General features: G+C 41.5%; 1 protein-coding gene across 2 annotated transcripts; it reads left to right on the top strand.

The window, feature by feature from the left end:
* The first annotated feature begins 1774 nt into the window (after positions 1–1774).
* sltm (SAFB-like, transcription modulator) lies at positions 1775–20460 on the top strand. Of its 2 annotated transcripts, none has more exons than XM_036136368.1 (20): positions 1775–1944; positions 3588–3675; positions 3772–3827; positions 8260–8287; positions 9496–10069; positions 10735–10778; positions 10876–10973; positions 12721–12870; positions 12963–13075; positions 13159–13319; positions 13393–13484; positions 13571–13627; positions 13714–13856; positions 13950–14130; positions 15834–15952; positions 16154–16324; positions 17462–17758; positions 17841–17934; positions 19068–19222; positions 19311–20460. In XM_036136368.1, exons 1-20 carry the CDS (start codon positions 1810–1812, stop codon positions 19420–19422), a joined length of 2868 nt encoding a protein of 955 aa, XP_035992261.1. In that variant the 5' UTR covers positions 1775–1809; the 3' UTR covers positions 19423–20460. The 2 variants fall into 2 exon arrangements, with proteins under 2 accessions (XP_035992261.1, XP_035992260.1); XM_036136367.1 differs by having other exon boundaries at positions 13390–13484.
* Positions 20461–22043: the final 1583 nt, after the last annotated feature.

The following is a 22043-nucleotide window of genomic DNA, read 5'->3' as shown; positions in this document are numbered from 1 at the left end:
TGTTTACATTTGCTCATGAGTTATTTTTCAATTAGGTGCACGATAGTGTGCAAAAAAAACAAAAAAAAAAAAAACATCCACAGCAGAAATGTGAAGATTGAATAAAGTCATCCTCAAAGTCCAACCTTTCAAGGTCAGCTCAAGCAAACAATGGTTATTAATTATATGATTGCAGTTATTCTTCTTTACTGAAAAACAGATTTGCTTGAAGTCAATGTTTTAAATGTAAAGGTATCATTCAATAGATGCAATTGCAATCTGCTACTGTGAGGTAATAAGAAATACCTTTCTTGTCCAACAATGGGGAAATCCAGGCTTGACAGTTGCAAAACACATAGACAGAGTTATACACTAGATTAATACTGAATAACAAGCTAATTTAAAGTAAGTTCTAAAGCAAAAGAGAATGAACTTATCAGAAAGCAAAAAGAAAATATTGTGCAACTATTGATAATATGGTATATTCAGATAAAACCCACATGCTCACTTTAACATTTCCAACCATCTTTTTGCATTACTGGACTTACCCATACTTACATTCTGCTAACACTAAAACATCCAGGAAACAAAGACAAGTATAAAAAATATGCACTGCACCCTTTTCCATGTATATAACACTGATATAATCATTTAAATTATCTGATGTTTAGTTTCTAAATGGACTCACTAAACAAATTACAACATGGCTGAAAGTCTTACCATAGTAGTTTTACTTCTCAAAAACACAAACAACAAAAAAAGTTTTGAGCATGTAGTGTTATTGTGTATTTCGTTAACAATATCACTTCTGCCTTCCATTTTTTGTTCCAGTTTTGAAAGAAAGACAATAAAATGCAACAATGAGAGGGCATCACTAATAGATAATATAATGTAACCATAAAAACATAATATAAGAACAAGAACAAGAAAAACAATGTTGTCTTGTGCAAGGTCAAGTGATTAGCACATTCAAAAAGAGTGTGCTGAGTTACAAATGTGTCCAGAAAGGGAAATACCTGAGAATCACAACAAAGGCTCAAGGTGATATTTACTAATTAAGTCATTAAGGCAACATTTTGAAATTAAACATTTCCAGAAATATCTGTTTTTAATTGCAATAATGTGAGGCCTTACAATAATCCCACCACCCAACGGTCACTGTTAAGATGGATGTAAAAATAGTGTGTTTGCCACAAAGCCGATATGTTCTCTATTCAAATCTCCACCAAACCTGTCAGTAGAAGTTTGTTTGGACTCTCTTTACCTCTGTGATTTCTTATTGGTTTGAAATTTGCACTTTTTGCCTATATCTACAGGGCTTTTGATATTGCAGACACACACACTACAAATCTGCCAATTTTATACCATTCTGTCAGTATTTTGGTTTTCCATTTCTGATTTTCTTAGTGTTTAACACATTTTCATTAGCTGTTGCTCTCTTGAGTTTGCTGTGTAGTTTCCAAATGTGTGGATCTTTATTTGTTTTTGTGCCTCTGAGTAATTGTTTCGGTGATCTAATGGTCACACAGTGATGATCTCAATGTGTGTATTCTCGTGTCCTGAATGTCTGTCTGAAGTCATTTTTAATGTTAAATTACCAAACAATAAAGGAAAACAACGTTGCTTTGTTCTTATTAATGATTTCCACACAGTAGCATCTTCACGCTCGGTAAAAAAATGTCCACATTTAAACGGACTGCATCTCTGGCTCTGGACTGTGTCCACTCAGCGGCGCAGTCGTCACCCTGCCAGTAGGTGGCGCTGTGAAGTCTGACCTACTATCAATAAAGACAACGAAGAAGAAATCGGTCTCGCTAATCTGGAGGTAAAATGGCGTCGGGTGCCATTTCAACGGAGTCAAAGAAAATATCAGAATTAAGGGTTGTTGACCTTAAATCCGAGCTCAAGCGGAGGAGCTTGGACACTTCCGGTGTGAAAAGCGTTCTTCTCACGCGGCTCAGACAGGTGAGCGTTTTAGCAGGAAGATGGAGTGATCACTGCATGCGAGTCAGAGATGCTAGTGCTAATCCTAGCTAATGTTGTGACGGCTTTCCAGCCCTCCTACTTAATGCCCAGTTGGCCAAATGGCCACTCGTGCTGTTTAACTTTTAGGTTCCGGAGCTTCTTTTTCCCCCCTAAATGTGAACACTTGTGCAGCATTGTTTTCGTAAATAACGCGGGTGCAGTACAATCTTTTAATGGGCATCCCATTAAATTGATGCGACGTAAAAAATGAAAGTATAAACAGGCCTTCAGTCAGCCACTGATCGGACTCTGATCGTAAATGTATGCAAAATGAAACGAGTAGTCTGCACTGATTTATACCGTGTGGAAGGGGACTGGACGGGTTCATTAGGATCACCAGATGCTGCAGGTTACACGTGATCAGACTCTCCAGTGCGGCTCTGCTGCCGCAGATTCAACGAAATAATGTTTCCAAGGCTTATCACCGAGTAATTTATTTTTTTATAGATCGTAATTGTTAACATATTAATGAATTGAGTTCATTCATCTTTAAACTTTTAATCGGCCTTGCATCTCCGGGATTCAAACCCTGGCCTGAAGTCTTTCTGCATGGAGCTCTCCTCCTGCGTTTGTGGGCTCTTTCCGGGTACTCCTGCTTCCTCCATCCAAAGATCATGCGTTTCGGGTTAACTGGCTCCTCTAGTTAATCTGTGTGCGTGTTTTTGTTGTTTAGTGTCTCGGTTGCCCCTGTGATGGAATGGCGACCTGTTCAGGTCAATGGCCGCTGAATCCGGGCACCAGGCCCATGCAACTCTGCACAAATAAGCGGCTATAAACCACTGAGCTATATTATACACTGGAGTGCTGATTTTGCCGAAAAACTGAAGTCACTGGCCGCCATCTTGCTACTCCCTACTCTAACAGAATCCCATTGGATTTGGTTGCAACAACAAGCAGTTTTCTGGCTGTGTGAAAACGTTTCACATTTAATTTTACGGTCAGTGGATGTACTAACACTATCAACTATTAGGAAATTAGGTGCTGAAATATTTTACGTTATTCATATTAAATATACATATATTTGTATCTATAAGTATGTATATATGTATACATATATGTAAATGTTTTTATAATATTTATAAATGTTATTTATATATATATATATATATATATATATATATATATATAAATAAATAAATAATGCAAAATATTTCAGCACATGACTTTCTCAGTACTTGATATTTTTAGAACACAACATAAAACTATATGGTATTTGACATTTTAAAAGTCTTAAGCCCCCCCTGAACATGAGAAAATCCTCATTATTCGATGCTGTAGCGCACATATTCCCTAGTTACTGGGGGGGAAATAGGGAGTACCAATATGGCGGCTGGTGGTTTCACAGCGACTCGTTCTAACAGCGACTATTAGCACTCCAGTGTATAATATAGCTCAGTGGTTTAAACAAGGGGTGGTTAAGGAGTTTAGTTAATTTTCCAGAAGTGTATTCAACACCTCAGGGTTAATATATTTGAACCTGACCAATCTTTTTTATAGTATTTGTTAATCATCCCATATTAGTAGGTAGTCGTCGGTCGATAATTGGATTTTCTTCTCTGTAAAAAAAAATATCCTTTTTTAAGGCTATTGAAGAAGAAGGCGGTGACCCAGAGTACATTCAGACCCCTCTGTCGACCGATGCATCCCCAAGGATAAGTGGGAAAGTCAAAGGTAATGCTGGTTAACTCCTTACCTCGGCATTTCATCTGAGCATGAAGGTTGCTTATCCGTGTACCGGCTCTATAGTGTGCTTACTTAATCTTTCAGGGAAGAAATCCGATCCCGATTCGGAAAACACAGCAGAAGAAGACAGTGTTTCCAAGGTGAGTGTAGCGAGGTGGATAGCCACCAGGTTAGCCTATAAATATGTGCCATTGCCAGAAGGGATGCTGTGTCACAAGAGCATGGAGAAGATCCCAGGAGACGGGCCGTTACTCTAGGAGAGCTGGACAGGGCCACTGGAGGCCCTTAACCAATCAGCAGGACCGTTATCAGGGCCCAACGGGATAAGTTCTGCCAGCGCTCTTTGAAGGGGTGAATGTCTGACCAGCCCTGACGTCCTCTTGTGTATTAAGCCCTTTGCTCACTGCTGGGCACCGTGAAGCTCAGCTGGAGTTTGGATTTGGCATGTTTGTTAATGGTGGCGTGTTCTTTTAACACATGAGAGCAGCTTCACACTGAGGTCCTGTTACAGAGGTGAAAGGCTCTGGAGAAGCTCTGGCGAGAGTTATCCCGCCTGCAGCGTTGTTCATCATGACTGGTTTCACGGTGGGACTGTGCTGGTCTGGGGAGGCGTCTCCATGGAGGAGCACACAGAGACCCGTAGAGGATCAAAGCTTTTCTGACTTCTTCTGTGGTGTGAAATGATCAGTCTGAACTTGGATTACACAACGTTATCGGCACCTTTCTGTAACGAGAGTGTGTAGATGAGACTCCATATGTGTAAATGTTGTTTTTAGGTAAGTTTTTTTTATTTGTTAATAGGTTTTCTTTGATATTTGTTGCCCAGGCAAAGGCCCACCAGCCTCTTTTGGGTCAGGACCCTCCAGTAGAGAAAGGATTGAAATGGATTGAACCGCATTTAGAGCAGAACTGCAGAATTATAGAATTGGGAAGGGGTCTGAATGGCTTCTTTCACACAGCAGGCAAACACAATCCACATCCGATGTTTTTACTGCAGTCTGTACGATCTTTTCAGATATTTTCAGTCCTCACAAGTTCCGATTTGTGCCACTTCCACGTATGGTAACAGGAGTCACGGCTCCAAAAAACATTATTGTTAATACATGTGCTCTGTTTTCGGCTCCCGTTGCTCAATAACTTCATAATAACACAGACGCCGGTGTCCATTATCACATTATTTATTTTTTTGAATGAAGCTTTATTCAGCATTATAGTAAAAATTGATGTGACAGCAACTGTAAGATCAGTCTGCCCACACAGAAGTGTACACCAAGTCCAGCTAGTCAGGATAGTGAAGCTCTCAGCGTTAACGGACACATTTTTGCCTCACCTACCAACATTAAAGCAAAAAAGACAAAAAAAAATGTTCAACCAAGTTTACATCAGGTCAGTGAAGTTATTTCAAGGTGACCGTGGGTGGATCGACGTTAAAGCCCATGTTTAAATGCCCAATTAATAATATATATTCGTAACTTTAAATCATTACTGCAAACTACAGTAGATGTTTTCATGCTGCTGTAATTTATCGGAGTCCTGTTAACTGATCACAGCTGACAAAGTCAACTTCTGCAACCAGATGTTGTTACATGCATATATCCAAAACGCATAAAACACAGCAGCAAGCATTACCCTTTTTAATTTAACCACTAAGGTTTACAGCCACATAATATATGCCTATACCAAAAAGTAGGGCTGCAATGATTAGTCAACATTAATTTTTAGAGGCAAAAAGTCCTGTGTTGAGGCGTTGGGTTAAAAATATATAAAGATTGCTGCTTTCAGTGATTGTTTAAATCACATGTAGTTCACTAAGGCTGCAGCAGAGGGCAGTATAGCGTCAGAGCACCTCTGACACATGAACCTCCCATATGGCTGCAGCTCCATGCTCTGAATGAAGAAGTTGGTATACTAGTTTTGTACATTACACTTTCTCTGATACAAAAATAACTTTTAGATTGATTTTAGGCGAGAATGTGGGTGTAGAGCTAAACTATTCTGAATGTACCGCTGCAATTCAATGAGATGATAGTTACCGGTTATTATTGGGTTCACTTCAGTGTTCATCGCTTAGATTAATGGTTCAGATCAGTGGCGTCTCTGGCATGATTAGTTAAGTGGGGCACAAAAACTCAACACCTATTAGTAGCAACTAGTTTTTTTGGTGATGCATACAACCTGACTTTGCATAAACAACACACTAGAAATGGCTTTTTATATAAGCTAAATGTAATTTCATTTTTATAAATATTTTAAAGGCTCATAATGTTGATTTATTGAACAGAAAAGATTCACGCCAATTCTTCATTGAACTAGCAAGGACAACCAACATGAGATTAATATTTTGTTTTATTTTACATTTTCCTGTTTTCCAGTTTTCCTACATTTTATTCCAACTGTTTTTTTTTTTTCCCATGTTTTAATCATGTAAAGCACTTTGCATTGTCCTTGTACTGAAATTTGCCTTATCTAGATAGTCGCACACCATCTGGCCGAACTCAAACATAAGATGTGCAATTCAAGTATTTTTAATGGACGATCCGAGCTCGGCGACGTAGTATTTGTGCCCCACGACTCTTTACTCAGAGCGTGTTGGGCATGCACACTGTGATTACAGATGTTCATAAACAAACATTGGTGGATCGGCCCCAATATCAAGGCACCTTTAAGAGGGTTTAGCCTACAGAGCTTGTTGGTTTTCTGGCAGACTTGGATATATAAACACAAATGCAGAGACGCCACAGGTTGAGACTAATGTGAAGCTACATGAGATAGTTTTATTTAACTTTAATGTCTGGCTAGAGCGGTGAAGTTTATTTTGAAATGAATAATTAGCTTGTTTTTAATATTTATGCCTAATTAAACCTGACTGTAAACGCGTTAATATGCTCCACATTTTTACACTGGGCTATAGTATAAAATCTTTTTAGACGTTAAAAGCTTGAAGGTCGAAAGATTGTTTAAAAAAAAAAATATGGTAAAAAAATCTTCTTTAACAGAAATATAAAAAATAACAGTTAAAAAATATATATATATTTTTTTATGGAGGATCATTTATAAAGCTAATAAAGGAGAGTGACAACAAGAGGCAATAAAGAGGCGTTCAAAGGTGCGTGGACAAGAACAGGTGAGTAAAAGTATTTCTACAAGCAACTGAAGTGATGATAATCATACAAAAAATAATCGTTATTAGTGAACTAATCGAAAATATAACGGATAGATTAGTTGATAATAAAAATAAGTTAGTTGCAGCCTTAAAAAAAACCTAAAGCCAGTTGATTATGATAAAGTAAAGCTATATACTCCAAGCGTCTGTCCATATAGTGTTTTGATCGTCCTTTTGAGCCTGAATAGAACCCCAGCAACGGGCGCGATAAGCTGACATTAACAGACGTGGCGCCATCTAGTGGCAGTACAGCAGAACTATTAGAAAACCAGATGGTCAGGATTGACGCAGCAACTAAATAAGTCCCAACCGAGCCGACCACGCTGCAATGCCGCGCGAAAAACCGACAGAAACATCTTCTTAAGCGTTTTTACACTTGATCTTTGATCTTGGACTTTACTCTCTTTCTTTTTTTTCGGAACTACCAGTTGTACGCATGCGCAGTGACGCAACCCCGGTCACCTGATGTAATGGTAAATATAGACAGAAAAGGCTATATTTACCAATAAATTGGGCAAAACAAAGCTTAAAAGACAAAAGTCACACATTTTACACCAGCAGGACGTGATAATTGTTCAGAAAAACGTGAGTGAGCTACTGGTGTATAAATTTAAAAAATGTCAAATAACGGGAATGTGACCTTTAAACATGTGATGTTTATGAATATAAAGTTGCGTTACCTTCGTACAGAGGAACATGCATACATATTTTGTTCAGCTCGTCATGAGGTCGACTGCATATCCATCTTTTCCATTTTTGTAGTCTTCTTTTAGTTTTTGGGAAAGGAATAAGCTGTTTTGCACCCTCTAAACGTTCGGGATAACGCACGTCTGATTTGTACTGACAACAGTTAACCATATTTACCGCAGTTTTGCAACAATATCCCTCTGACTGCAATGTATTCGTAATATAAAATACAGGCAATGTTGTCGGAGGGTAAAGGCGTGCAGCTCCTGTAGCTGAGCCGCATTTCATTTTGTTCACACTGAAATCTGATGGCGGTCGCATTTAATTGGCAGTTTGAACGACCACCCAAAAAAAAAAAAAAAGTCGGGTTCAGCAATAAATGGGAATTGGGCATCAAGACCTCCAATGTGAACGTAGCCAATTACCAGCACCGTGCTTTGCAAATATATTTTGTTGGTCATGGTTAACATGGTGAATAATCAGAATTTCTGTTTCTAGTCGCCCAGACCACTCAGGACACTTAGTGTCACTCGTTCAGGGCCAAAATGACTTGCCATTCTTTTTCCCAGGTGACAATGACAAAAAAAAAAGAAACTAATCCAAAGGTGTTCTTGTTTTTTGGATTTAATGTTTTTGTTGATGCTGGCAAAGCTAAAAACATACAATAGATTGATTTTTATGTATGTATGGATTTCTTCTGATTTCTTCTAATCTTTTTCCAGGAAGCTGAAGAGTATGAGTCAGAAAAGGGTATGTATGCTGCCACACAAGCCTTTTAATTTAAAAAAAATTTTTTTTTTACCTTTTTATTTTTTTCCCCGACACACTCTTGTTTATTTGTGGCGATAAAACCGCAAATAAATCTGGTTCCTTGCGTCAGACGGCATTTAATGCATTTCCCAGCTACGCTGCATTATCCAGCCTGCCGATGGATAAGAAGCGATGGAAGGACGTTTTTGATGAACCGGTCCTCTGGTTCCCTTACCTTCCTTTGGGGGCCACACGTGACCCATCAATTCACCTTTAATGTTTCCGCATTCAGTCGCTTTTGCTCATTTGTCTCTTGGGTGCAACTTCTACGAAGAGCGCAGCTTCAGCTTCGCATTGGACGCGTTTTATATCCCGTCAGATGGAAAAAAGCAAGTGATTTCAAGACGAAGACACTTACAGCAGCGACTGGATACGCCTGTGATAAACGGACGGGTAAAAATCTGAATCCATCATCTCCCCTGGAGTCGGCTTTATCAAGGCTAACAAGGTGAATCTGGGATTGAGCGAGCTCGGTACTCGGCTAAACTCGCGGACTGCTACATTCGTCGCTCCCCTTTCATAAGGACGCCGTAGCCTAAAGGCAGCACCGCACGGAGGACGCTTGTTTCTATCCAGCAGTTCCACCATGCTCCTTACGGGAAGAGATCTCAGAGCACATGCGGTTTTTAAGACCTGCGCGAACGGACAGGACGCGCCTTTTATGGACCGCGTGTCGCCGAGTGCGCACCTGGGAGCAAGCTTTGTTTTGATGACGGATCCTTTTTTGTCGACGGGACCTTCAGACGCATTCATAGCTGAAGAGATTTGGAAAACTGGAAGAGTTTCTGAACCCTTGAGGGTCTTTTGTGGACTGGACTCTGATCTTTATGGGAAGAAAACAACAACAAGTGATGCTTCAGCACCTTATATGGACGTGGTATGAGCTTTTCCACCTGGAGAAACAGCGGCGCCGTTAAGGAAACTACGCATCCACTTCAGCCCGAGATGTACCAAGAAACGACCCCCCCCTCCCCACCGACTCATCCCGTGTTTTTGTGAAGATTGTGTGTGTTGTCTTCCTGTGGTACCCGCGACCCTCGATGACCGCTAACGCTGAATGTGCTTTCTATTCTACCTATCTAGGTCACATGCAACTTGTCAATGTTAAGATGTCTGTTTGCCCTGTTTATCCTTATTAAATCCCTCAGATGTAACTGATACCGATGACGGTAGTCGCGAAAATTCAAAGCCTCCGCCCTGCGAGGACAGCCTCGCTCACTCTGAGGCTGAACCGGAGTCTGGACCCGTGGCGGCTGAGGCGGACTCAGAGCCTGAGCCAGAGGTAGACGCCGACGCGGAGGCGGACGAGGACCCAGACCCAGACCCAGAGGCAGAGACCGAAGAGGCCGAGAGGGACGCTGAAACCATGAGCTCCTCTAGAGAAGCAGAGGACGATCACCTGTCCGTCTCAATCCAAAACGAAGACACCCTCACCCTGGATGTTGATGGCGACGACCTCCTGGAAACAGGTAAACATGTGAAACTTCCAGATCCAGAGGCAGAGAAGGGCACTGAGGCCGGTGCCGAGATGGGCCCAGATGATGACATGAAAGAAGAAGAAGAAGAAGACATGGAAGAGCACGAAGATGGCAAGAAAGACGATGACGGAGCCGGCGATGAGAACACGAAGAAAGACGCCAGAGAGGCTGAAACCGAAGATAAAGAAAAGGATTCTGGGAAGAAAGGCCTGTCCACTACTGGGGCCTCAGGTCGAGCAAAGAGGTTTGTCTTTCTATGTCAGTTCTTTGATACTACTACCAAGTCCGCCTCGCTAAGAACGCAGCATTGTGGGTAGCCTCAAGATGATTTTTATTTTTTGGCCATGAGGGAAGTGTTCACTGATGTACCTTATCCTGCCGTTTGCTGCTTTTGTTTTTTTGTTTTTTTTATTTCTCTGAAGTTGGTTAAAATGTGAAATTAACCCGGAGACAAGAAAACAACTCTTACTTTGTTACTTTGAACCTTTTGGTGAAGTTTTAAAACCTTTTGCAGTTTCTACAGAAGGCGGTGTAAAAACAGCATTAGCCTCCACGCTGATTTTTTTTTTTCTTCCCTTTTTTATTTTTATTTTTTTGGTCCAATGATTCACTGACGTTGAACAGACCACTGAAGATTTCATTGACTCGGGGACTAAAAATTGGCTGACCACCTTGACCCATCACGGCCATCACCGGAAAAAAAAAAACACACAAACTATGAAGCTTTTGAGACATTGGCGCAGAATCCACCCCTTGCCTAAAAGGATGTTTTTTTTTTTTTTTTCTTTCCTCAACAGATGCAAAGGTGCTATTTAATCCACTAGATGTCTGTCTCTCTCTCTTTTGTTTCACGGTTTTGTTTACCTTCACTCATTTCCTGTTTGGTTTTTTGTAAAATTCATGTTCTAGCTCTTCAAGAGACAGAGATGGAAAGTCTGCAAAGGACGAAAAGGGTAAGATGTCTAAATGTAAAAACCAAAAACTGCCAGGTCTCTGTTCAACTTGCAGTCGAGGCTGGGGAGCTTTTACAAAAACCTGTTTACCACACAGGCGTCGGCAGCGGCTCTTCTCGCAACATTTGGGTGAGCGGCCTCTCATCCAACACCAAAGCGGCTGATCTGAAGAACCTGTTCGGCAAATATGGAAAGGTACGGTTTGGTAAACTCCTCGCTTGTTGCCAGCAATGTTTAGTTGCCTCCCTGATTTAAGATGTGTAAAAAAAGAAAGACATTTGTGGGAAATCCCGTGTTAATTCCCAATAGGAGTACTCAGCTCATGCAGAACCATTGATTCTCTTTTCTATTGGGTCTTTGGACTGATCAGAAATTACTGGAAACTGATCGACTTCAAGTGAAATGAGTCTTAAAAATACTTCAGTTTATTGTAATTTCAATTCAATTTCATTTATATAGCGGCGATTCATGAAACATGTCATCTCGAGGGACTTTACAAAGTCAAAATCAATCATATTATACAGATTGGTCAAAAATGTCCTATATAAGGAAACCAGTTGATTGCATCAAAGTCCCGACAAGCAGCATTCACTCCTGGGGAACCGTAGAGCTACAGGAAGAGTCATCTGCATTGTCCATGGCTTTGCAGCAATCCCTCATACTGAGCAAGCATGAAGCGATAGTGGAAAGAAAAACCACCCATTAACGGGAAGGAAAAACCTCCGGCAGAACCAGGCTCAGTATGAACGGTCATCTGCCTCGACCGTCTTGGGGTTACAGAAGACAGAGCAGAGACACAACAAGAGAGACAAAAAAGCACAGAAGCACACATTGATCTAGTAATCTGTTCTACATTAGATGGTAGTAGCGGGTGAGCCGTCTTCTCTGGATGATGTCACAGTTAACAGTACGCCAGACCAGGTGTACCTACTATGAAGATAAAGAGAGAGAGAGCAAAAAGTTAAAAGCTGAAATGACAACAGTCATTTCAATGTAATACAATGCAAAACTGGAGAACAGTAGAAATCAGTAGAGTGAGAAAAATAGACCCTGATGTCCTCCGGTAGCCTAAGCCTATAGCAGCATAACTATAGAGATAGCTCAGGGTAACATGATCCACTCTAACTATAAGTTTTGTCAAAAAGGAAAGTTTTAAGATTATTCTTAAAAGTAGACAGGGTGTCTGCCTCACGGACCAAAACTGGGAGTTGGTTCCACAGGAGAGGAGCCTGATAGCTGAAGGATCTGCCTCCCATTCTACTTTTAGAGACTCTATTTCATTAAATTTGATGTTTTTTTTTTTTTCATAAATCTTTACTAGGGGTAAGTCTTATCGATTTTTTTTTTTCAGTATATATTACACTAGGGCTGTGCATAAAAATCGATATAAAGATTAATATCGATATTTTTAAAAACGATTTAATATCGATATTCTGGCTTTCAATATCGATATACCTCCCAACCTCTAGGGGGCGTTATTACAGCGCAACCATTACAGTTCACAGCGAAGGAGAGCAAGTGAGACGAATTTGTGGAACGGCCGACAGGATTTTAGAAGCTCCTTTGTCCCTAAAATCAGATGTTTGGGCACATTTTTGGTTTCTGTGACACGTTAAATGCATTGAAGCAAATGCACTTTATTTTCCTGTTAATATGTCTGTGATCAATAAATAGAACATAAACATAATATTTGGCTGATTTTGGTGATTGAATCACTGAGCATTAATTCAAAGTAATAAATATCGATATTGGAATCAAAGCAAGCTGAGCTATGTATCGAGAATCGTATCGAATCGGCTCATCCTAGATGATGCCCAGCCCTATACTACACTTTGAATCGTTTTGTTACTAAAAAGTTCCATATAAATAAACTTGCCTTGCCTGTATACATCGAAACGGACCTGAAATGTCCTCTTAAGGCTCCTCAACTTGTTCTCTACAGGTTCTAAGTGCCAAGGTGGTTACAAACGCTCGCAGTCCGGGTTCAAAGTGTTACGGCTTGGTGACGATGTCTTCCAGTACCGAGGTGACGCGCTGCATCTCCCACCTCGACTGCACGGAGCTCCACGGGCAGCAGATCTACGTTGAAAGGGTAGGAGAGGCAGGGGAATATCAGCTCCTCTGTCGTTTGTCTCAACCATACTCTTATTTCAACTCTTTTTCTTTTTTTTTTATCTTTTAAAGGTGAAAAACGATCCGCTGAAGAAGGAGCCCTCAAAGAAAGAAGCGGAGGACAAAGCCGGGTCGGGCAAATCTAATAATAAGCACAGCTTCGCTGGGAACAAACAGACAAACAAGTGAGTTTCTTTTTAAATGTTAAAATCCTCTGATTAAAAATAATAATAAACAGATTAAACAGTAAATTTCAATGAACATTTAGAGCACAGCCAGCTCACAAGAAAGAGGAGAAGAAGTCCGATAAGCCATCAGAAAAAGACAAGGATTCATCCAAGAAGCAGGAGGCGAAAGGCGGGAAATCTGAGGCGCTCTCCTCCGGCTCCGACCAGGAGTCTCCAAAGAAAGATGACCGAAAGCGCGGCCGTGAGTTTTCCTCCAGTTTCCACTCCTCAGGCGATCTTACTTTGCTTTCTTCTGATTACTCGTGTTTTAGTAGAAGCGAAGAGTCCGGGGAAGACGACAGCGGAGGACGAAGGAGAAGGCAACTTTGGGAAAAGACCTTTTAGAACCGGAAGATATTTTAATAAAGTAAGATTTGAGTCATTTAATGTTGCCACTCATCATTTTTTAAATCACCAGGACGTAAAGTAAGAACGTGTCTTCTGTTTTTCCAGCCCTTTGTGAACACTAATTTCGAAAGGCGTCCCAAGTGGTTGATTCCTCCTGAAGAGGTCAGGCTTTTTTTTTCTTTATGGACAGAGAACAGATTTTTATCTTAGTTCTTCGTCGAGTTTTAACATTTTATTTGTTTCCTCAGGTGCAAATGCTGAGAGAGAGGCGGAAACTCCTCCATAAAGGGGGCGAAATGGACATCCTGCCTTTTGACAAGTTTAAGGAGCAGAAGGAGCAGAGGATGCGTGAACAGATGGAGCGCTTCCAGAGAGCCGCCGAGCTGCGCAGGTAGCCGGCTCGCCTTTAACGCACCTAAAAGGTCTGGAAGTACAGCAAAAATCCCAGGATTAACGTTTTTTTTTTTTTTTTTTTGTCTTGTAGGAGGCGTGAAATTGCAGAGCAAGAGCGGCGGGAGCGCGAGAGGATCCGTCTGATGCGCGAGCGCGAAGAACGGGAGATCCTGCTCCGAGAACGCCAGAGACTGGAGATGGAGAGGCAGAAGCTGGAAAGGGAGCGCCTGGAGAGGGAGAGACTGGAGAGAGAGCGCTTCCGTATAGAACAGGTACGCTGAGCGTGGCTCCAGCTGGGGTACAGGAGAAAACCCTGTGCAATGTATTCTTTATATCTGCTCCTTCATTTGACTCGAACACGTCAGAAATCTATAAATATCAACCAAGCAAAACGCTCTTTGCTGCCAGTATGTCGGCCGCTGGCTGCTAGTGACGTTTCCCCGTAAGGGAACCTTTTCACCAGAGACGGGAACAAGCTGAACCAGGCGGTCGAACAGGCCTGCAGGATATTCAGTCACCAGCAAACGCATTCTCCTTTATTTACATTTACATGCTTTAAAGCAGGGGTGTCAAACTCATTTCTATATGGGGCCACTTTGGCGTCATGAAGTCACTAAAAGGGCCGGTTGCACGTGTATAGACGACGCTTTTCATTTCATAATTTCATTCCAGATCACATAGAAATATAAAAAATGCACAGTAACATAAAAGTAGCAACCGTACGCCCAGTTTATACAGTTTATCTGCAAAAAAAGTTGATATTGGGGTGAGTTACACTTACAGGAGGCACAGTTTTAGCCACTTTATACATTTTAAAAGGATATATGCCTCTACTTTATGACATGAAGTGCCTTTTTTTTTTTGGCTCTTGAGGGCCGGATAATTTACCTTGATGGGCCGGATTCGGCCCGCGGGCCTTGAGTTTGACACCTGTGCTTTAAAGAAATAAGAAATAGAGGTTTATTATGACGCGACACAACCCCTTCTATCCTCCTTTAAGCTGGAGGCTGATTGTCCCCTAACTATAAAAACTCTTTTATCCTCTCGTCTGTGTTCGTTTTGAACCAGGAATACTTTAAACACACATTAATTTGGTCACTGGCTTTATTTTTTTATTTTATCAACGGTGATTTTAGAATCTTGAGTTTATGAAGCTGTTGCTTTTAGCTAAACAGTTTTTAACTATTGTTTCATTTTTATCTCAACTTTTTATTAGCGCTTGTTTTGCCAGATATCGAATACAATGATGCGTTCAGACAGAATTGATGTAAAAAAAAAAAAATGCTTTTAATACCCTTTGCCTCCTTTTAAAAAAAAAAAAAAAAACTTTCAACATCACTGAGAAATAATTTGTTTTTTTTAATATTAACCAAAGAACTACTTTTCCTTCCCTGTACTGAAACATCCCTGGTACTGGATGTTTGGAAAGCTACCTGGTCACAGGTTGAGCCTAAAGACGATGGACCCCTGATTTACTGCAAGACGCTATAAAGAGCGAGTTAGAAAAATGCTTTATATGGTGGTAATTCATGACAAATCTCCTCTTAAGGGACTTCACAAGACAGAGATCCAGATCATATCCAGAAAACAGATGTTCTCTTCAAATGGACCGATTCAGATCAATGACGGGCGTTCAGGCTTGGCTCTGCTGCCAAGCATCTTAATGTCGTTCATCAACTCGTTTCACCAAGAACCTGCGCATAAATGCAGAATGTTGGATTACTGGGGAAGACTTTATTAGGCATGGGATAATTTAAATGGTATAACCTTTTGAAGCGGCTCAACCCCGCGCCAAAGGTTCTCCGGTCACAGCTTCTCCAACGCTGGGTGCCATCAAGGCAAAGACAACGATCAAGAATCAGGAATCAGGCTTCCTGTAGCTGCTTTCTGTCATCAGTCGATGGTTTTCATTGTGATGAGTTGAGCCAAATGAACCGTCTCCTCGTTTTGTTTTTTTGTTTTTTTGTTTTTAAAGGAGCGGCGTAAAGAGGCTGAACGCATGGCGCGGGAACGGGAGGAGCTTCGGCAGGAGCAGCTTCGCTTTGAACAACAGAAGAGGAACAATCTAAAGAGGGGCCGTGAGGTGGAACACGGGTATTTATCTGCTTGTCGTCTCTCGTTTTTCATTTGTTTGCAGTTTTTAAAGCACTGCTGCTTTATGCCAGAGCTCCGCCGGTGTCTGCTGCAGGCAGGGAGCTGAGCTCTATTAAATAATTTTTAACCTCAGCTTAGAAGCAGGGGCTGCTCCTCCCAGCGCTCCCTGAGCTAACGTAGCGGTGTTTCTGCATGCGTCAGGCGGCGCGACGATAACTACTGGAACGGCAACAAGAAGATGCATCCCGAGTCGGAGGTGCGTTTGAACCAGAGCTCCACCTACAACCGGCAGCAGAATCGCTTCCCCAACGCAAATCCTCGGGAGAGGGGCCGATTTCCAGACGCTGGCCAGCCGCCCAACACGTTTGACAGGTTGGTGGCGACTCCGAGGATTGGCCTCAGTGTGGCGTACGGTTTGTGGGTCTGCGCTGCCACTGGTCTTGTGTGTAGTTTATATTAACAGCAGCAGGAATGATGCAAATGTCCCAGAAATGAACGTAACGGTACTTTGACTCAGAACTACTGCTGTTTGTCCTTCAAAGGCGGACTGAAATCTGCCGAAGTCATTAAATCTGTTTTAAAGGTATACTATGCAACCGGGGTTGATTTTCCAGCGAGGCTCCCCCCAGAGGGCAAAAGTAAAAGTGCACTGTCATAAAGATGCTCAGCTGTTCTGGTTTCTCCGTCAAGCCAGGCGCGGTTGTTTTGAGCTTAGCAGACAGGCGAACGCAACGAAAAGTGGAATAAACGGCAGTACAAACAATGACTAACACAGTGAAGGTATGAACATCAAGCGCCGCGGTAGCGTCTCGCCAACATAAAAAAAAATATAATAATAATAATAATAAAAAACTCGATATGCTTGCATGTTTATTTGACGTTAACATGCGGTTCTTTGTTGTTGCTTTCGCATATAGTGAATGGCAGGGCAAAAACACATGGAGTTCTCGCCGTAAAGGGAGACTTCTGTGTGTGCGGGCCAGGGCTCGCAAGTGCGGTATTTCCCCCACAGACCACCAGGGCGGCCGAGAAAACCTTTGTTCGACCTGAAATGACTCATTTAATCATCCAAAACGGTATGGAACACATTAATTAACTGAAAAATGTTGCATAGTATGCCTTTAAACGTCTCGTGGCTGAAAAACGTTCCGACTTGAATTTCTCTGGCCTCGGCTACAGCAGGCTTTTTGAATTTCTAGGTGTGTTTTTGGTTGCTGTGTAAATAAAATAACTTTATTTCAAGCCGACAACATTCCTGCCTTGCCATTTAATCTTTCCTCATCCAATCTAAGTGGCCTTTAATAAAGGTTTCTGCTAAATAAACGTACTGTTTAAAAGTTGAACGGCAGCTCTTGGGCATTTTTCTTTCTTATAGTTTAAAGCATTTGTTTCTGGGCTGTAAAATCGGCCTGTTTTTTTATTTTTTATTAATGTTGCTCTCCACGTTTTCAAACGTCTGAGCTCGTTTGCTTCTCAGATGAATCTTAATATTTCTGTTTCCTTTCCCAGGCGCAATCGATACGACGGCGAGCCGGAGGCGAAGAAGAGTCGCCCGGCTCCTCACAGAGAGGGCTCGGGCTTCGACAGATACCCCAAGAACTTCGACGGCGTCCGCAGGCCTGAGCCGCCCCCCCGCGGGGACACCGACCGCAGGGACAGGGACGAGAGGCGTCCTCCGCCCATGCACGAGCGCCCTGTGGGAGCCAGGCCTCCGATCCCCGCCTTGACGCACAGCCGCCCGCCGAGGGACGCGGGGCCAGGGTGGAAGAATGATGGAGGGATCAGCTCCAGCAAGGGGGAGATGAGGTAAGCTGTTTTTGAAGCAGCAGCTGCTTTATGAGACGCTCACTGGGAGCCGCGCTGCATAAAATCCCCGTGCTTTGTGCAGAGGGCCGGTGCGACTACGTGAAGATCGTCCAGGCAGAGATGCTGCAAGGAGCACCTTTAATAACCGAGGCCAACCCATGGGGATGAATGATCAGGTCAGTTCTTAAAGACAATTCGGTTCTTTTTTCTTTAAAAAAAAAAACAAAACAAAATCTTAACTAGATATTTTTAGCTGAAACAATAACGGAGCGGTTTGGTGAATGAAATGAGTTTAGATCTGTTTAAGTAATAAAAGCATAAAATAATCGGCTGCAAGCAAATGGCCCAAATGGCCGGAGAGCTGAAATGTTAAAATTAAGTCCAAAATGATTCGTACCCCTGTAAATTAATATTTTAAATTATTCAACCAATAAGTGGTTTTCTGATGGGAGACGGCCTTTTCTCACGGATTCATTTGGTGACCAGCTTTTTGCACGTTTCCTCCAGATGAGCTCCGAGGCTGGAAGGCCTCCTCACCATCACCCTAATCTATCTTTGGCTCCCTCCAGTTTCTCTATCAGATTCAAGTCTGAACTCGTTAATATTTGCAGTAATTACAAACATGTTAGCTGGAATCAATAAAAAAAAAATACTTTAAACCACAATCTGCAAGGGGTAGGAATTATTTTAGGCTTAACGGTAGACCATAACTTTAAAAATAAAAACATTTCTTGGACGCAGATGTATTTTATGCATCTTTTTATGCAGCTTTAATTTATTATTATTGCTATTTTTTGTTTTACATGTTTAAGTTGAGCTTTACACTAAATATGTGTTACTGATAAGTGCTACAAATGTTACAACACTTTTGTTCATATGGCAGCAGAACATTAAAATAAAAGTGCTCTTTACACTACTTTTGAATTCATTCTTGGAGTTTGTAAATACAATGCGACTAATCATGATTAATCAGGCAAATTATGCGATTAATCGCGATTAAATATTTTAATTGTTGCCCAGCCCTAATTTTATGTTTTGGAAGGAAGGTGATGTACTTCCTGGTGGGTTTTCTATAAAAGACTTTGTGTATTTCTGACTGTTTATAGACATGCAGGTTAAAGTGTGTTTGCTGTAATACCAAATTTTATGTTTTGTTATGCTCCTGTTTTTTCTTTTTTTTGGCTAAATTTGCTGTACTGTGATGAATTCAGCTGGTTTAAAAAAAAAATAAAAATAATAATAATCTGAAAAGTGAAAAATCTGTGTTTTACTGAGTGACTAACATCACCTCACGTCCCCGTCGCTGCAGCCGTTCACCTCGGGGCGCCAGGTTGTGGTGGAGCGGCACAGCAGGGACCCGGGACTGAGGAAGGAGTGGCACGGCAGCTCGGGCTCCCAGGGAGGCGTCTTTTCTGACGGCCGCAGGATGGGAGACAGCCGCGGAAGCATCATTGCTGCGTCCAGGTACCCAAACCAGGCCGCGGTGACAGAATAAAAAAAAAAAACCCGCTCCGTCCCAGCCCTGATAAATACGCCCTTTGTCTCCCTGCAGCCACTCTTCGTCAGGACTGAGCCGGATCGTCCAGATCACCAGCAGCTCCATTTCCAGCAGCGGTACCGTGGGAGGATTCAAGGCTTTCAAAGGGCCGTCGCGGCCCTTCTAACACTCACTGAGTTCAGCCACTTTACGAGCACCGGAGATCTTTGCTGAACATTTTTTTTATTTTTAAAGTAGCTGTCTCGGGCGGCAGCAGCCCAGGAGGTCGATTGCTCTGTTTTAATCCACAAAGACGGCGTTTTCCTGTCGGCTCTGCTGTCGCCACCTTTTAATATTTTCCTGAAAGCTGCTGCACAGCCCTGCGTCTTTGTAACGAGTTTTTCCAGTGGTGATGTAGGACTTCTCCTATTAAGTGTTAGTATATTTTTTAGTAGTGTAGCGATACACTCAGTTTTCCTGTGTAATGTTTTATTTTGTGTATCATAGACTTAAAAAATAACAGGGAAAGATTTGGATGTTTCTCTAAAACAGTTTTTTTTTTTTTTTTTATTTATACATTTTATTTTTATGTTGTTTGGAAGTCATACTTGATGAAGGTGTGATGTTTTGTAAAGCCTAGCCGATCTGCTTAGACGGGAGTGTTGAGCTGCATTAAATGATGGGAGACATCAGGTAGAAAATAAGAGCAGATTCCTCCTAATGATGCTGAACTCAGCTCTGGACATTTTACAAATACAATTTGTCTTTTTTTTGTACCTTTCTGTTCCGAAGTCATAGTTGAAGCATCCCTTTCTGGTGAATGAACCTTGTAAACGTCAGAGTTGTTCTGTTGAACGCGTGGCACCGTGTGAAGTCTACCAGGAGCTCGTAAAAACTTGAGACGCCACCCCGACGCGAGAGGACTCTGTCCGCTTTGACCAAACCACCATCTGGAGGCATTTCTCTTATTTTTAGCGCTTCTGTGTCCTTTCAAAACTGCTTAGACACCTTGATCTTACACTTGTCCTCACACTCACTTCGTTGTACCCTTAACCACGCACCGGATGTTCTCAAACTTTGATTAAAATACAAAACCTGTAAGTGAAGTGAGTCGTTTGGGGAAGCCACTGCATAAATGTGATGAATGTAGTCCAGTCCATCCATCCAGTGTTTTACACATGAAAATAGTCTAGTTTTTACCAGGTTATAAAATGGGTTAAGTTTACAAAGTAACACATTTCACTTATTTATTGAAATAAAACCTTGGTGACACCTTTTAGCAGCAGTTGCACGTCTCCAAAAACATGAAAATCTAGTTGAGGTCTTCGTCTGAGCTGCATGTTTCTGTGATTTCTCCACTCCTGGGTGGGTTCTCTGCAGAGGTGGGGACTCAAGTCATTGATTAAATGACTTTAGACTTGACTTGAAAAAGTGTTCAGAGACTTGTGCCTTGAACTTAAACGCCATTGACTCGAGACTTGATATTTTACCTAAAATTTAAACCTTAAGAAATCTTATTTAACAAGGTTTGCACCATTAATGTCACTCAATCAGTATCTACAAACGCAGACCATCTGTCTCTTTCTGCGCTCTGTACGCATGTCTGCGTGAGCTGCAGCACAGCCAATCAAATTAATCAGATTTATTTTTATTCTTAAAAAAAAAAAAAAACTAAGGACAAAGATGCTCCCAAGAGAAATTTCGTTTAGGTGTGAATATGAAGTTCTGCTGTTGCATTTTTACCGTACCGTTTTTTTCACTGAATATTCTGGGAAAATATGATTCAGACTGTTCTTAAAGTTTAATTTTAATATTTTGTAAGGTCAGTTGCACTAGTTTCATCACGTTTTGAGATAAATACTCATTTATGCTCTATTATTTCAATATTATTAAAGACTTGAAACGATTAGAAATTTCAGACTTGGGACTTGACTTGAGAAATACCTGTTTTGACTTGAGAGCTGACTTGGACTTACTTGGTCTCACAGCTGGTTCTCCGGCTTCCTGCCGCAGTCCAAAAACACACTGCAAAAAGGGAACTAAAAGTAAGTAAAATATTCTTAAAATATGTATTTCTTTTTTTCTTAATGTGAGCAGCTAAATAAGACTTTTTGCCAATGGAATGAGAATTTCTACCCCTAAAATAAGAATTAGACATCCTGCACTTAAAATGAGAACTATTCATCTCCGTCATCTGATTTCAAGTGCAAAAATCTTATTCCATTGGCAAATAGTTTGATTTACCAGTTCAAATCAATGACAAATACACTAATTTCAAGAGGATTTTACCTACTTTTAGTTCCCTTTTTGCAGTGTAACTGTTGTTACTTTAGTCTTTCTACATTGACCTGAGGTGTGAGGGAGTCTTTGCACGCATGGTTGCCCTGTGATGAATGTATACGGTGTAACCCACATCTCACCTGACGACCACTGGAGACGAGCACCAGCTACTGAAAACAGATGGCTCAATTTCTTTTGGCACCGGGGGGCACAAGTGATTACGACCACCGCGCCATCGGGTGTTTGTGCCGATAGGATACAGCTGCACTCTGGGAACATCAAAGGTCCCAAACCACCTCTGGCTCAAGGATTGTTGCCTCAAGTTTGGCCAGGAGGAAAACCTTTGAAAGTTTTTCTTGCCAGCAGCTGCTTTGTTTTCCTAAACGTCACATCGTACATCACAGCCCTGCATCTCTACTCTGGTCTTATCTGTACCGAAAATATTGTTCCAGAGGTCCAGTAGTTCTTTTTAAAGCAAACTTAAGTCGTGGTATTTCATCTTTTCCACAGGAGGCACACGTCGTACAA

This window comes from Fundulus heteroclitus, chromosome 4 (assembly GCF_011125445.2).
Source record: "Fundulus heteroclitus isolate FHET01 chromosome 4, MU-UCD_Fhet_4.1, whole genome shotgun sequence".
NCBI lineage: Eukaryota > Metazoa > Chordata > Actinopteri > Cyprinodontiformes > Fundulidae > Fundulus > Fundulus heteroclitus.
Note: the sequence above shows the minus strand (reverse complement) of the source record. Positions and strands in the feature narration are given on the sequence as shown.

Coding starts and splice junctions, on each gene's coding strand:
- sltm (XM_036136367.1), top strand. CDS start 1,810: ATGGCGTCGGGTGCCATTTCAACGGAGTCAAAGAAAATATCAGAATTA. Junction 10,779..10,875: donor GTCTGCAAAGGACGAAAAGG/GTAAGATGTCTA, acceptor TTTACCACACAG/GCGTCGGCAGCGGCTCTTCT. Junction 19,223..19,310: donor AGCATCATTGCTGCGTCCAG/GTACCCAAACCA, acceptor GTCTCCCTGCAG/CCACTCTTCGTCAGGACTGA.